Here is a 15,299-nt window from a genome sequence, read left to right as displayed (position 1 = left end):
TGAGACCAGAGTTCGACTGACTAGACACTCCCTCCCATTAAATGGTGTCTCCCCATTCTCCGACACCTCGCTTTTGGCTTTTTAGGGTGGGTGAATGCCCTCACCACCTATGGCAGGTGTGGTCTTTAATTTATACTCACATTTTGTACATTTCTTTATTCAGAGGTTTCTAGTTTTATACTCTTTCCATTTTCTATACCAATGCCACCTCTTCCAAATGCTCCTTTTCTGGCCCTTGATTTCCCCATCCTGTTCCTAAAATGCAGTAGTATTACATTTTTATCTATTTCAACTATTGTTTTGAAATAAAACACAAACGTCTATTTCCTGGTGTCTTATCCATCGGTGGGAGGTGGGATGTGGGGACAGGACCATGTCTGCTTCCAATGTGTCACAATGGAACTGGGCACAGGCGGTGCCACTTTGCTCCATTTCTAGGCAGGAGCAACAAGAACCCGTCACACCCATGCTGGCACCGGGGCTCCTCCTGACCGCTGCGTGCCCAGGGACACGGCTCCACCCACCCACCCCCGCCTCTCATGCTAACTGGCTCGCCTGGTGCCATGTGTGAGAGCCCGTGTTGGTGGGGAGATAAACACACTAACCGGCTCGCCTGGTGCCGTGTGTGAGAGCCCGTGTTGGCGGGGAGATAAACACAGAGTCTTCGGATCTCTATCAAACGTGGTTTATTCAACTGACAAGCACTTTTCTACAGCTGCACTTGTGGAACATCACATGGCAAAAACAGGAGGTTTTTCTCTTTTTTTTTTCTCTAGACTTTTTTTTTCCTTTTTCAACCTTATTAAAAATGAGATTGGTCCTAAAAATATAGAAAGAAATAAATTTAAATTCACAAAAAACTGTACATTATCAAAAAAGTCACTAAAACACCACATTTGGTTATATAAAAAGTCAGTCCCTTCAGTTGTAAAAGGAACATGGGAACTTGGTGGTGGTGTGTGGTTTCTTCCTGTTCCCAGAACGATGGGGGAGGAGTGAGTTTGTTTTCTTCTTTAAACCTGCCTTATCTACCAAAATACTCTCATTTGTTGAGAGAAAAATCCACCTAGCTCAAGGGGCAGTGAAGAGGAGGACAGAAAAGGGAGAAACGGCCCCTTGGATCAAGCCCTACTGACTCCTGTTCCTCACCCCACCGGATCGCCCACCGTCAGCGTGCCTGGTCCCTAGGGGGAGGGGAGCACAGAGCAGGACAACTGCCATTTCCCTCCAAGGAACTCTCCGCCTCTCCTCCAGTAATGCAATTCCTCGAGGCCCTTTCATAGCAGGGAAAACAGCCACGGGAAAGAAGAGGGGCCCCCACCTCCAACAGTTTCAAATATTTAACACAAAGTTTGTTACAGAGCAGTTATTTAGATAAAATATAAATATTTATGCATAATATAAAGTCAATTCAAATATTCTTCAATTCACCTCTTATTTAAAGGAAAAAAAAGATCTCAAATAAAATTAAAAGTTTTGAGGTTTATCTGACAGAAAAGGCGACTTTAGAAAATATGCTATTGGGGGAGAGGGAACGCAAAGGAAGAAGGGGCTGCCCCAGGACCTGCGCTGCCCCCACCCCCCTCAGTGCTGCCACAGTACACGGAATGCTCCCCTCACCTTTCCCCGTCCACCAAGGGAACCTTTCTTGGATGTCTCGGCTCTGCTGGGGCCAGTCAGCAGCCACCTCCCCAGTGCAAGTACCCGTAATCTCTGATGGGAGGGACTATGCTGGGCTGGAATGCAGGGAGCCAAGAGCCCATGGCTATAGCTGGGAGTTAGCAGCTTGCTTCTCACATGTTGGGGGCTTCACCTGGACAGTCACATGTAGGGCAGTGGTGGACCCAGAACCCCTCCTCCCTACTCTCTTGTGCTCCGGGGTGTCTCTGCTGCTGGGGAAGGAGTCCTGGGGTAAGAAGCAGGAAAGGAAAACAACTAAACCCACAGAAGCTCACGGGGTTACGAACAAATCCAGTTCTACCCTCCTCCCGGCCAGAGCTCAAGACTCTAAGCTACTGAGAGAGGAAATTCCTGCTGAAAGATTGCACAGTTTGAAGAGGCTGGAACAGAAATGACCAGAGAGGAGAGACACAGCTTTGCCCCCAGAGAAACTGTTCCTTGTGGTTTCCCAAGAGTGATGGTTTAAAACAAGGAAGGAAGAAGGACTAAAAGCCGACACTTGGAGAAACTTAGTGGATTTCATCCAACAATACAGGACAAGGAACAAGCACGGCACACTCATTCTCTCACACGCACACACACAAACACACCTCTCTCTCTATCTGAAACCAGTCGTTGCTACCTGGCCTCCATCAAACTCAGCAGTAGTTGTCCCTGAGGAGTTCCCAAGAGGGAGGCTTGGGTAAGAAGGAGGCTTACGATGCCACCTCCCGCCTCTCCCCAGCCACTGAGCTTCAGAAAAGGCTGGAAACTCAGCACGGGAGGAGCATCACATTGTCGAGGGGATAAGTTAACAGGCAGGAAGATGGGGACAGAGACAAAGACAGGGACCACTGAACTTTCCTTCCCCCTACTCTAAAGAGGTGCAAAAAAAGATTAAGAGGAAGAGCGAAGGAGAGAGGAACCCGTACACGATAGTTTTACATTATTGGATGAAGAAAACTCTGAAAGATGGGGAGGGAGAGGGGCAGCAATGAGAGAAAGCAGAAGAGGGACTGAACATGGAAGCAGCATGTCCAGGGCCCGGTGTCCGGCTCGACACACTTGGGAGTTTAAGTCCACTTTACTGGCCGTCACTGCGGGTCCGCGCACAGTACAGAGTGTTTCTCGGTTTCACACATTCACTAGAACTATTGCTATTGTTAAATCGCCCCAGGATGCTGGGGCACATAGAGGGAAGAGGGAGGAAGCTGGGAAGAGGAAGCAAGGACATTTTTCCCCCTCCCAATTTTTAATCAGGAAATAAAACAGAAGGGAAAATCTATTTTTTCTTATTTTTTTTTCTTTTTGGTTTCAGTCCAGAAGGACCTCATCTCTGCCCCTCTTATTTGAGGAACAAGAGGAGGAAGGGGGAGGACAAGTGGGGGTAAGAGAAAAAGGGGGGGTATGCTGCCAAGGGTCAGGTCAAAAATCACAGCATATCGGACTCTCGAGTCTGGCCCCAGGGCAGCCTCAGCAGGTAAGAGCGGCAGGTTTTCATGTTGTTTTTGAGGAAGGGGCGAACCCCCACCTCCCCGGCCTCACAGATTGGCCTGTTTTCCCTGATAAAACTCCTCCCAGCGGCTCTCAAAGAAGCGGCGCATGATGTGTCCAGCCTTGCCCACTTCAGAGTCATCCTCGTTGAAGGTCTGGCAGTTGTCGAAGATCAGGAGGGCATCTGCTGCAAACTCCTCAGAGCTGGTATACCTGAGCAGAGGGGAGGCCAAGCTGTGAGTGCTGTAGGCGCTCCAGAGCAGAGGGTGAGGAGGGTTGGCCTGGTTACCTACCCGCCCCGCAGCAGTCGCTCACGCATGGTGGAGAAATCCATGGGGTTTTTGATGATGCGCCGGTACCCACTCACTAACCGTGGGTTTACAGGCTCCAGGAAAGGCCACGCTGCATCATGGGACTCCATCTCCATGAGGATAATCCTACCAGGAAGATGGTCATGACTGGACCACAGGGAATGCAGGACCACACTCCCCCTACACCTACACACACACCACCCAACTCACAAAACGTGAGGCAGGGAACGCAGGACCACCACCCCCAACAAACACACACACACACACACACACACACACACACACACACACACACACACACTTCACTCAACTCACTCGCAAAATGTGAGATCGCTGTGATGGTTCCGCATGGACAGTCGCCGCCGCTTGGAGAGGGACAGGCCCTCTTCTGAATACCGAGGGGCAGCAAGGCCTTCTGGGCCCCGTGATGGCACTCGGCGGCGACGGCCATCACCCTCCACCAAGTCCAACATGCAGCCACTTTTCCGCTTCTGGCCTCGCTTTGGGAAACCAGGCTGCTGAGTGAATTCTCCCTCTGCCTGCTGAGAAAGGGAGAAGCGGGGTGGGGGGAACACAGCACAAGCCAGGCAATCAGAATCCCTCCTGCCCACTTTCCAGAAGAAGCAATTAAGACTACAGCATTTACATGACTTATCCAAAGAAGACACAGAACCCGGGACTCCCAACACCTGGCCTAGAGCACTTTCTCGGAGGACATCGATTGGCTGGATGAGTGAAAGATGGAATGAAGAAGCAAGGCCTCCAATCTCTACTTGGGAGAGGACAGAAGAGGGCCGAAGCCTCACCTGGGCCAGACAGACAGCACAGAACCAGTCTCCTTCCGGGACAGCCTCCATCTTGGGCCGATGGCAGTAAATGTGGCAGCCACGGTCACACCCATCACAAAGCAGAAGAAACTCATCATTGTCACCCTTCCGGCAGACTAGACAGGTCTGGACCAAGATGTGAGGAGGGACAGTGAGACCTCAAGCCTCGGGCTGGCCCCTCATCAGCCTTCCCAAGGCTCTCTTTTCCCCCTTACCACTTTTTTTTTTTAATTTTAACAATTTATTAGGGGCTCATATAATTCTTATCACAGTTCATACATATACATACATCAATTGTATAAAGCACATCCATACATTCCCTGCCCCAATCATTCTCAAGGCATTTGCTCTCCACTTAAGCCCCTTGCATCAGGTAGGTCCTCCTTTTTTTTTCTTTTCCCCTCCCTCCTCCCCCTTACCACTTTGTTGACAGATTTCTCCCAGGCAATGGACCTCTCCAGCTGACCCAAGCACAAACACACTTGGGCTGCACTCCGGCACCGCTCAAGGGTTTGGCGCCAGGCACGAATGCGAGGTGTAATCTCATATGATCTAGAGAATAAAAATGGTGATCTTTGATTGAGAAGCAGAATCCATTAGAGTTATCCCTTCCCTCCAAGACAAAAAGAAACAGAGGGGATTGGGGGTGAGGGGGCAGCAGCGTAGATCACTCACATCTCTGTGGTGGTGCACTGGGGAGCACCATTGGGTGAACTGAGCAGAGCCTTCTCCAGCACCACCTCGTGGGCTGGCCACAGGGGCTCCCGCAGGTACCGCCGCTCCACATTCTGCTCCAGGGTGGCCAATCGCATCACAGCCAGATCCAGAGGGTTGGTAGTTTTCCGCTGGGGTGCCAAGCCTTCCCTGGCCCGCCCTCGCCAGGTGATGTCCTCCTGGGAGTCGGTCAGATGCTCAGCGTAGGCCAAGTCTTCACGGGTAGAGTCTGCGCTGGGACAGGACCAGCCCTGCAAGTGGCAAGGAGGAAAAATCCCTCATTGGAAAGGAGAAAATTTTAAAAGAAATGTCACCCATTTAAGGTTCGGGTAGATCACTTATTAAAGGCAACGATCGATAAACCTGCTAGAGCCCAGGACTCCCCAAGCATACCCTAATCTGCAGATCAGAAAGGATAACCCGCTGTTCCAGCTCCTCAACCCACTGAAGCACAGCCAAGTCCGTCTCATATGTCTTCTCTCTAGAGGACCAGCTCAGCAGCTCTTCTTGAAAGGCAGGTAGCTGACTGGGCTCAAAGATAGGGTCTGGGAAGGTAGTAGGCAAAGAAAAAGGCTCATCAGGCAATGGCTCCATAGTTACATAGCAACAGCTCCACAGTTACATAGCAACGGCTCCACAGTTACCTTGGGGTGAAGTTATCATCTTACCAGCTGAGGGCCGTAGACAAACTTCCTGCAAGAAGTCCCTGTGCTTGCTAAGGTGCTTGTGAAGTGCTTTCTCCCGGATGCCTCGGGGGTGCAGGGCCTTCAGGGTGGCATCCAGCATCTCTAGGTCTCGGATCCACCACCAGCCAGAGTGCATCTCTACAAGCAGAGTAGAGCCGTGTGTGAAACAGTGTGTGTGTGTGTGTGTGTGTGTGTGTGTGTGTGTGCGTGTGTGTGTGCGTGTAATCAGCCCACACTGGATATCATTCCTATTTACACTCTTGCCCTATCCCACTCCAGTCACTCACCAGGGGGCACAGGCTGGGCCGTCAGCTGGGTTAGGTAACGCTGCTCCATTTGTTTGAAGAACTTACTGGGTGGTCTGCCTCTCCGCTTTGGCTGTCCCAATCCTGTGGGGCTCTGTAGCATTTCTCCAGGATCTCCTGCTCGCCTCTTGGGGACTGCCACAGGGAAGGGGGTAGAACAGAACTGCAGTGGAGAACGGGAATTGGCAGCACTGGGTCTAATCACCTACAAATGAGATGAGACATAAGGAGATGAGGATATTTCATGTTTCTAGGACCCTAACAGCCCCACTCCCTTCCCCCAACTTCAGGTAAGAGACTGCAGCCAGGTAATGGGCCTGTTGTAAGATGAGGTTCATGTGCATCACTTTGGCTACTTACTGGCTTGGAGGTGACTGGAAGTTGAGGGGAAGGAGTAGACTGGTCCTCAGAAACTGCAGGGGGTGGTGTTGGAGCAGCATTGCAGGGGATCTGGGATGAGAAGTTAAGCCAGGGAGCCTGAGGGTCAGGGCTGGATTCTGCTTCATCCGGCTCTGGCTCCTCCATGGCCTGTGATGGGGCTGGGTCCAGTTTTCCTGGGCTGCTATCTGGTGTGAGGACGGAGCTGCTCAAGAGGGAGCCATGGCTCTGAGTCTGGCTCAGCCAGGAAAGGAAAGCTGACTGGCTGAGGTCATGCTGGCTCTGACCCAGAGACAGTGGGGAGCCTTCTGGCTCCAGGAACCCATTATGGGACTGGAGGTGGAGTTGGGGTGAAGGCAGGGGTTGGGGCTCAAGGTGGGGTTGGGGTTGGAGCGGAGGCAGAGACTGAGGCTGAGGTTGGGGTTGGGACTGAAATTCAGGATGGAGCTGGGCCTCAGGCTGAGCCTCAGGCTGTTCTGAATCTTGACTCTTGATAGGAGACTTAAGGTGCTTAGGTCGCACAGACCCAGGCTTAGTTTTTCGAGGTCGGCCTCGAGCCCGGACAGGAGAAGCAGCAGGGGTACTGGAGTCAGCTAACTCCTTCTTTACGAGGAGGGTTGAGTTAGGCGCTGAATGGACAGCCATCTTTAAGGAGTTAGGTTCCTGCTTTTCCACATCCTCAGGAACTAGAAAGAGAAGAGTGTCAGACATACACTGATCCAGAGGGAGAGAAGAGGTGTGTATATGAAAACACGGAACATGTACTTTATTGCTTTCTCTCTGTCAACTTCTTTACAGATGCCACTAGGAACAACTTAAACACCCATGAATAGAACCTAGGGAGAAACACTACATCCCAACAAGTCCTAAGCTAAGATTAACTGAGAACCCAACTATAGGTTGAGCACTATTCTGGGAACATTAAACTCATTTCAGTGCTCTCAATTACCCTAAGACGTACACATTTTACTGTTACCTCTTTCCCAGAAGCAGCCACTGAAACATACTTAGTAAATGATCAGACAGGCTGTCAAGTCTTTCACATAAGAGAGCTGGCACTCTTACCCACTAGCCTATACCCAATCTCATGAAACCAAAAGAAAATGAGGAGTGAGGAGAAAAAGAAAAGTAGTTTACTAGGAGCTCACAGGCACACCTACCTAAATTCCCCTCTGTTCCTTCCACAAAGATCCCGGCCAAATATGGAAGCACCCAGTAGCGGCGTCTGTAGCGGTCCTGACCCAAGGAGACAGCCCGAAGCATTTGGGATGAGTGAAGCAGTTTTTTGCGGAAGAAGAACTGGCGCTGTGTGGGCAATGGAAAGGGAAGATGGAAAAAAAGAGAAAAAGGATGGCATCTGGGCCCAACGCAGAATGTGACCAACTTCCAGCTCCCTCTAAACCCATTTTACCTTGCTGAGTTTTTCTATCTGGCGCTCTAGTTCTGGGATGCTGGAGGCTGGGACATCAACCTGAAGAAACAAGTGGGCAATGAGAAACATTGGTAAAAACATGAAAGAGAAACAACTGATTTCTCAACTGCCACTTTCCTCAGTCCCAAGCCCATACCTCTCCATCTCTTCGACCCCTCCGGCCACGGCCAGATGCAATAGTCTCTTCCTCTTCCTCCTCCTCCATGCCACTGGTCTCCTCCATGATGCGAGAACTTCGCCTCCGCCCCAGACCTTCCTCTGGCCCTTGCAACTCTATTTCAGGCCGCCCAGTTCGCTTGGCCAGAGCAGTTTTCAGTCTTGAAACAGGTAAGGAGAAATTAAGAGGAAACCGGTGAGGAACCTGATCCTGCTACTGAAGGGAACACCTAGAATCTAAACCATCGGGGTGGGGGTGGGGAAGGAGGGCTGCACTAAGAAAGGGGTGGAGAACACCGGGTCCCAGGCCTAAGTCCTGGCTATGCTTCCCCCCGCCCCCCTTTGCCACTTCTCTGTCCCATCCTTACCTCCGGAGCCGGCCTTCTACAATCCACTTGTTTTTCCTGTAGCTGGACATACTCTCCAGGGTCTTGTCGATTTCACTGCGGTGGAACAGGGAAGGGGAATGAGGTTTTGAAGTAGAAGGGGCACACGAGGAAGAGGGAGGGAGTCTCAGGGGTGATGGGACCACAGCTGATTAGGGAACTGCGAGCTAGGGCCTAGACTAGATGGATGACAAAGGTCTCCGGGAAGGCAGGGAGATTCAGTTCCCAAGAACTCCAGGATCTCCAGATCAGGGCACTGGACACCCATCCCCCCAACACCTCTGGATGGCTATGTTCCCCCCACCCACAGCCTGGGCTGGCTTTAAAATAGGTGTTACACAGACACACATTGATCCATCTCCACCCCTAGGTCCTCACTTGATGATAAGGGTGGAGCCATTGAGCTCATGCACAAGGAAGGCTAGGACAGCAGCCTTCTGTTGGGGTGGCTGGGCCTGAAAAGGCTGGGTGCGCAGGCTGTCACAGAAGGCTGGCTCCACTCCATATGCCATGAGAAAGCAGCGCAGGATCTCAGACACATTGTCTCTCGTCAGTGGGATCTCCGACACCTTCTCCCCCAAGATCTTTAAGGACTGTTTGAAGGAGAACATAATGGGAATGAGGCGGGAATACAAAAAAGAGAGAACTCAGGAGTTAAGACATGACAAGAATGAAAGTTGCTGAGACAAGATGAAGAGAAAGAAAGGAGAAAAAGAAAATGGACAAAATAAAGAAAAATGAACAAAATTAGCAGAGGGGAGTCAGGAAGAAAGAGGAACAGAACAAACAAGAAAAACAAAATCAGGAAGAAATGGCATCTCCCTTCACTTTAGGGAGTGATTTTCAAGCATTCTTAAAGTGAAAATATAACTGAGACAAAGCATCGGAGGCCAGCCCTTCACACGGCCCTGGGAGAGGGTCTCACCTGACAGTAGGAGGGCAAGCCAGGATCATAGAGTGCAGCCTTCAGGAGCCGCATCAGCAGGTCCTGCACCTCGCCCAAGCTGTCACCTTGACACAACAGTCCCTCCTGCAGGACCCCCAGGCTAGGCACATCTTTAGCAGGATCAAAGCCCAGCACCTTGCCGAAACTGTGCAGAAACTCCACAATGGTCAAGCAGTCGGAAAAGATTCCACTGGGCAGTATCAGACCAGGAATGCGAGTGAAGTCCGGCAGAGGCTGTAGGGATAAAAGTGGCACAGGGTCCTGGCAAATATCCTAGAAATTAACAGTTGGGCGGGCCCATTAGGGTCCCCAGGACGCTGGACCTATCACTCCCCCTTCACTACCTGGTGGTCAGTCAGACACATATCCTCAGTGGGCTTCTTCATCTCCTCCAAGATCATTTGCTGCCTTTGCCGCTCCTCCAAGCGCCTTTGGGTGGCCAGAGTCTTGTCTGCTTTACAGGCGGGCTTAGCTTTGGCCAGTTCCTCCTTTTCCTTCATTTTCACCTTCTCCTTCTTTTCTCTCTTGACTTTTCCCTTCAATTTCTCCTGCTTTGTTTTAACCTTCTCCTTCTCAGCCTGCCCAATCATGGGAAGAAAAAAAAAATCAAAGAAGCCCATAAAGCTACAGTTAAACTATCTTTCACTGGTCCCCAAGCTGTCTCAATCTCAAAGCCCAGAAATGTAATTACAAAAGATGATCTTTAAACTTCAATCCAAAAATACCCCTTGAAGTCTTCTTTTAAAACAAACAGTTTAGCTTAACTAGTAAACAAGGCCTGTCTTTAGTACTGTGCTCTTTTAAAGAATTGTCTGTAGCGGGTCAAAATGGTTTTAGCTAACAAGCTAAATTTAAGTTAAATTTAACAAGTTTAGATCAAGACTCCTGTACAGACACAGAAGCAGTGCAATGTGGAGGGAAAAAAAAAAGAAATTTAACAAGTTTAATGCTAATGAGAGGAATCACTTGGAAAAAATAAGACTGGTTATGCAACCGGAAGGCAATAATCAATCATTGAATTGGACATGCAGAAATTGGTGTTACTGTGCACATTTTCAACAAAAAAAAAATCATTTAAAAATATGGGTGGTGTTTTGTTTTTAAAAGCAGTTTTGGGTAACATATGACATAATCATTTACGAATTAGGAAGGGTTCATGAGGGAGGGGGAAGTGGGGAAGGAGGGGGGAAAAGGAGGAGTCGATATTAAGGGCTCAAGTAAAGGGCAAATGTTTTGAGAATGATGATGGCAACAAATGTACAAATGTGCTTCACACAATGGAAGGACATATAGATTGTGATAAGAATTGTACGAGCCCCCAATAAAATGACTTTTTTTTAATTAAAAAAAAGCAATTTTGGTAAAAAAGTTAGTGGAGTCAAGGTTATACTTGGTGAGTGTTACCTTGGGTTTTTTCTTAGTCTCCTTCTGCTTTACACTCTTGGCCTCTTGTCTCCGTTTGTTTCGGGCCTGTCAACCAAAAGGGAAGTCATTTCTCCCCTCTCTACTTGGATTAGGATTCAAGAGAGGAGAGGTAAGAGATGGGATGAGAGGTTGGCAATGGCTCACTTCTCTATGCTTGGAGACGCTCACATTATTCTCAAACAAGCTCAATTTTTCAAACCAAGGCCAAGCGGCTTCAAGGTATTGAATGTGTGCTGACATACAGTGGCAGATGTAGAGATGCAGCAGACTCTAGGAAAAGTGAGCCACTGTCCTCTCTTCAGCGGCACCCACCTGCCCTTGATTGGGGGTCTGACATTCTCCTCGTTGGATCTTCCGCTTTATCTTCTTTTTAATTTTACTTATTTTTGCTTTATCATCTTCATTTGGTGATTCTGTGAGGCCAAAGAGGAAAAACTGTAAAACAGAAGCCTGGTTCTTGGCTATAAAGGTGGCACAAATGCTTGCCATAAAATTGGCTTCTTAAAGCGCTTCCTTAGAGTTCTCTACCCTGCCCTACAGATTTGCTGCGAGGACTCGGGAGTGGCACCAAGACAGTGGGTTTGTTAATGAAAGTGCAATCTACAAGTCGATTACCAGAAAATGAGCAGATTGCTATTCAAAAATGACAAAGGAGTTATTAAAGGGGCCAGACTAAGAAGTGATCCGCGTTAGAGACTTTGAAAGAAAATGAAAGTAATTTTGGATGAAACAAAACAAAACCCCAGCTTCTCTAAGTCACCTAGTTTGTACTTTCCTTTGTAAAGAAGATGCATAAGTTGCATGTGTGCAGAGTGAGATTAAGAGCAGCACTTGCTCTGGGGGGCACAAAGAACCCAAACGGACTTTTTGGGCCAGAAGCCCAGCTGATGTAAGGTGCCACAATGGCAGCCTTGTAGCTATTTCTCTCCCAGGCAGCAACCCACAGACTGATTGTAAGAGCAGAGTAAGAGACGGCAAGCCAGTGTCAAGCAAGTGAGTGGTCTCCAGAGTCGGAAGCAGTGATTAAGCAAGACTGTACCATACAACATAACTGATGTAATGGAATCGTACACGTGAAAGTGTATGTGTATACATACACACTACCACCAAAAGCACGAAGGAGAAAAAAGTGTGCCTGACAGCAAGAGCCCAGAAAACGGAGACTACACTGACACAGCTTTCATTTATGCTTGGTTCCCATGTCTTGTCCCACAAAAGATCAGAGGTTTTTTTCTTTCAGAAGACTGGGTATTAAAGTATAGGGCATTTTAGAATTAATGATTCTCACATGACAATACTTATTCTTTCATTTCTAATTTAGAAACACTACCATATAACATCTTATGGCAATTCTCTGAAGTAAATGCTTTATGCAGATCGACTAGCCATTTACAAATTCTATTAAAATCTAAGAGGCTTGTGCTAGGCCGTACAAGTCAGCATATAATAAGCGAGATGGGACTCTGAGAAGCCTCACTGCCACCACGACGGAGGTGCAGACCACACCAGGGACACTGTCAGAGGGAATGACACCATGTCTTTCTTCCTAAGATTTTTATGCATTGCTTCACTGTATTTCTTATAAAAATATTCCTGTAATTAGTTACAACAGCAAAAATGAGTTTTCATTAAGCCCAGTTTCTATGTATCAATATACCTACCTACAAGGTTAAGAACTCAAAAACTCGCTGCCATTGAGTCACTGCTGACTCACAGCGCCCCCCTGTGGGTTTGTGAGATTTGAGTGGTTTAGTAACTCGTTAGTAGAAAGCCCAATCTTTCTCCAGCAAAGCTGCTGGTGGCTTCCAACTGCTGACCATGCAGACCAGGGCCCAACGTGTAACCACTACTGGAGCTCCATCTCAAGATGGACAAGGTTAAGACTCTATGCTAGCTAATTTCCTTTTTGAACCTTGTAATGCACTCTGGTCAGATCTGTCACTGTCACCCAGTTACAATGATGTTTTCAAATCATGTGACTTCATCTGCACGGTACAAACATGCTGTTGTGTTTGTTGCTACTGGCAAATGTTCTGGGTGTTTTAGCTACAATATTGTGGTAATTAGTATCTGTGAACCTATATCAGTAACTTTAAAGAATGAAGTAGTAATTAGGGGGAGGGGAGTAGAAAAAAACAAAGCTTCCACTCAGTTAATAACAATGTTAACAAATAATGTAATCCAATTTAGAAAGGTATTACATAACAAATTTTGAATATTCGTATGATCCAAAAAATATTACTTAAGCAATTTACAAATCTATTCAGTGCATATTATACTAGAGTAAAACCAATGGTATTATTAAGGCTTCCATAGGGTCTGGGGCAGGAGGCAGGTCACCAGAGTGAGAGCAGTGATACTATGCGATACTCCAACACAGAGTCAGAAGGCTCCACAGGACCATCCTAATAGTTACTGAAAAACTAGTCCCAAGCCTACTTATCTATCCCACTAAGCCCATGTCAGGTATCTTGAATTCAGATGTAAATTCTGAATCTCCACAAAGGGGATATAGATAATAAGTAAGAATTACATAACCGAAGCCAGTGTGCTAAGCAAGTAGCTTCCAGATTGGTGGGGGCAGGAAAGCCTTCCCTCTCCTCTGGCCTACACCATTAAATCTGGAGCCAGTCTATGGCTCCAATCCTAAGAGCAGCTCAAGGAAGAATCTGGCCAAAAAGAACAACTCCCAAAGTGTTGGCAAGCCAGTGGTGCATCCGAGGGAGGTGATTCAGACTTGTTCTAGCTGGATAGCATCAGTCACGCCCCTGGGAAACCTCGCTGAGGGAGCAGAATGCCAAGAAAAAAGAGAAATTACTGTACCTTGAGCCTCTGCTTTTTTCAGGAGGCGGTTGTCTGTCTTATTCACTAGCTCAGTGATTTTGACCTTGGGGGGCCGACCTCGGCCCCGCTTCACCTTGGTGACCTCCTTGGCCTTGGCCTTCTCAGTGTTTCGAGGTCGGCCCCGTTTGCCAGTAATTGCTTGAATCCTGGATGGGATTTCCTCTGCAGAGAGCTGTACCCACTGCACACCCTAAGGCAACGGAGAAAACTATGTTACAACGGGAGGCCTCCAGGGAGGCCCCCCCAGAACCACTCAATGCTTCAACTTTGCAGCCCCCACCAGAGGAAGCGACAGCTTGTCCACCAACCCCTTTTCTAGTACAAATGCTTAATGAACCCCCTTGGGTCTGCACCTCTGGTGTGTCTCTCTCTTCAAAGAAATCTCCAATAGGCATTCGGGGACTGAAGCTGAAGTGCTCACGACGCACGTTGTGCACTACGTTTCGACTCAGGTACTAGGAGGAGGTAAAATGGCATTAATGAAGGTGTAGCCGCAAGGTATCTTTGGCCAACAGCAGCACGCGCAGAACAGGTCCGAGAGTGGACTGTATCCGTTCTGCTGCCACTGGACTACGAAAGGAGTCTATGCTTCCCTGAAAAAACCCATGGATGCTACTTTACCTTAATCACTTCCGGGAACTGTTTCATCCTCTTCCCACAGGGGCCGTAATACCAGGTCTCCCCCTGCCATCGGTGGCTGCCTTTCTTGATGCGCACCTCTCTCCGCCACCTGCCAGAGAAGCAGACGGGCCCTGCCACCAGGTCACACCCCTACCCACTCCCCATGCAACCCAGGAGCCAAGCCCACTGACCAGATGACCCTCCCGTAACTGTCTCATTAGAGCTGCACATGGTACAAAAAGCGGCAGGAAACCCAAGTTTGGCTAGAAGGCAGGCTCAAGCTTCAGCAAATCCTTCCAGCCTTAAGAGGAAAGCAGGAGCCCAACTGCACAAAGCACAAGCTCAGAAGCCAATCCCAGTGCACCCCACCTCCTGGCCTCCCAATGCCATTCAGAGAAATTATTGGTGAAGAGCATGAAGATGTAAGGGAACACAAGTAAGAGACAGAGCGTGAGGAAGCAAGCAGAAAAGTTAAACTTGCTGCTGATTCCAAGAAATGATCAGTCGGCCAAGGTTTAGGGAGGAACTCTTGTGTTCTGAACAGGAGATCACTTACTTACTCTAAGACTAAACCTTATCTCTGCCTCCAAACTTTAAGCAGTATTCAGACTTGGTGACCACAGTCCCCTCGAGGGATAGGGATGGGTGGGGGAAGACTCCAGGAAGGCAGTTAGTCCTACAAAGCCCTTGGTGTCAGCTGTCATGCTCCTTCTGTACTCCTTCATGTACTCTTCCTGTACTTAGCCCTCCAAAAAGCAGAACATTAAAAAATAAAAATTTCAAATCCCACCTCACTGCTACTATGCCATTCCCCATTCACTGCTATCCCTTCTTCACACAAATAGGATAAGTCACCTAGTTTGGCCATCTGGGTCCTAGGGTCACCAGCTGGGTTTGGAAAAGGTATTAACTAGAGCCCCTTGAGCAAAACTGAGTCATCACACGATGAAGAAAGAAATGGTGAGGGGAGCCAGCTCCTGAGAAAGGAAGAAGAAAAGCCTAGGAATTGCATACCAAGAAACATCATCATTACAGATTAACTGCTCTTTCATACACTCGGCTATTATTCCTCCCCCCTTCGGACAATGAGAGTGGCACCCTTCTTTCTAAAGTCA

The 15,299-nt window shown here is 48.4% G+C and overlaps 1 protein-coding gene across 6 annotated transcripts in view; it reads right to left on the bottom strand.

The window, feature by feature from the left end:
* Positions 1-671: 671 nt before the first annotated feature.
* Positions 672-15,299, bottom strand: part of BAZ2A (bromodomain adjacent to zinc finger domain 2A) — a 33,462-nt gene continuing 18,834 nt past the window's right edge. For 5 of the 6 annotated variants that reach the window (XM_075551456.1, XM_075551454.1, XM_075551458.1 and 2 more), the window contains 22 exons: positions 14,185-14,293; positions 13,917-14,018; positions 13,543-13,753; positions 11,032-11,132; positions 10,699-10,764; positions 9,639-9,872; positions 9,274-9,528; positions 8,727-8,941; positions 8,331-8,405; positions 7,943-8,123; positions 7,786-7,845; positions 7,535-7,679; positions 6,357-7,060; positions 5,979-6,201; positions 5,674-5,829; positions 5,399-5,550; positions 4,967-5,256; positions 4,711-4,843; positions 4,271-4,417; positions 3,780-4,006; positions 3,447-3,590; positions 672-3,366 (listed from right to left, as the gene is read on the bottom strand). In XM_075551456.1, the coding sequence (XP_075407571.1) occupies positions 3,201-3,366; positions 3,447-3,590; positions 3,780-4,006; positions 4,271-4,417; positions 4,711-4,843; positions 4,967-5,256; positions 5,399-5,550; positions 5,674-5,829; positions 5,979-6,201; positions 6,357-7,060; positions 7,535-7,679; positions 7,786-7,845; positions 7,943-8,123; positions 8,331-8,405; positions 8,727-8,941; positions 9,274-9,528; positions 9,639-9,872; positions 10,699-10,764; positions 11,032-11,132; positions 13,543-13,753; positions 13,917-14,018; positions 14,185-14,293 (4,096 nt within the window). In that variant the 3' untranslated portion in view covers positions 672-3,200. The remainder of the gene's footprint in view (positions 3,367-3,446; positions 3,591-3,779; positions 4,007-4,270; positions 4,418-4,710; positions 4,844-4,966; positions 5,257-5,398; positions 5,551-5,673; positions 5,830-5,978; positions 6,202-6,356; positions 7,061-7,534; positions 7,680-7,785; positions 7,846-7,942; positions 8,124-8,330; positions 8,406-8,726; positions 8,942-9,273; positions 9,529-9,638; positions 9,873-10,698; positions 10,765-11,031; positions 11,133-13,542; positions 13,754-13,916; positions 14,019-14,184; positions 14,294-15,299) is intronic. The other variant, XM_075551455.1, reaches the window with a different exon arrangement.

The sequence above is a fragment of the Tenrec ecaudatus genome, chromosome 6, assembly GCF_050624435.1.
Source record: "Tenrec ecaudatus isolate mTenEca1 chromosome 6, mTenEca1.hap1, whole genome shotgun sequence".
In the NCBI taxonomy this organism is placed as follows: domain Eukaryota; kingdom Metazoa; phylum Chordata; class Mammalia; order Afrosoricida; family Tenrecidae; genus Tenrec; species Tenrec ecaudatus.
Note: the sequence above shows the minus strand (reverse complement) of the source record. Positions and strands in the feature narration are given on the sequence as shown.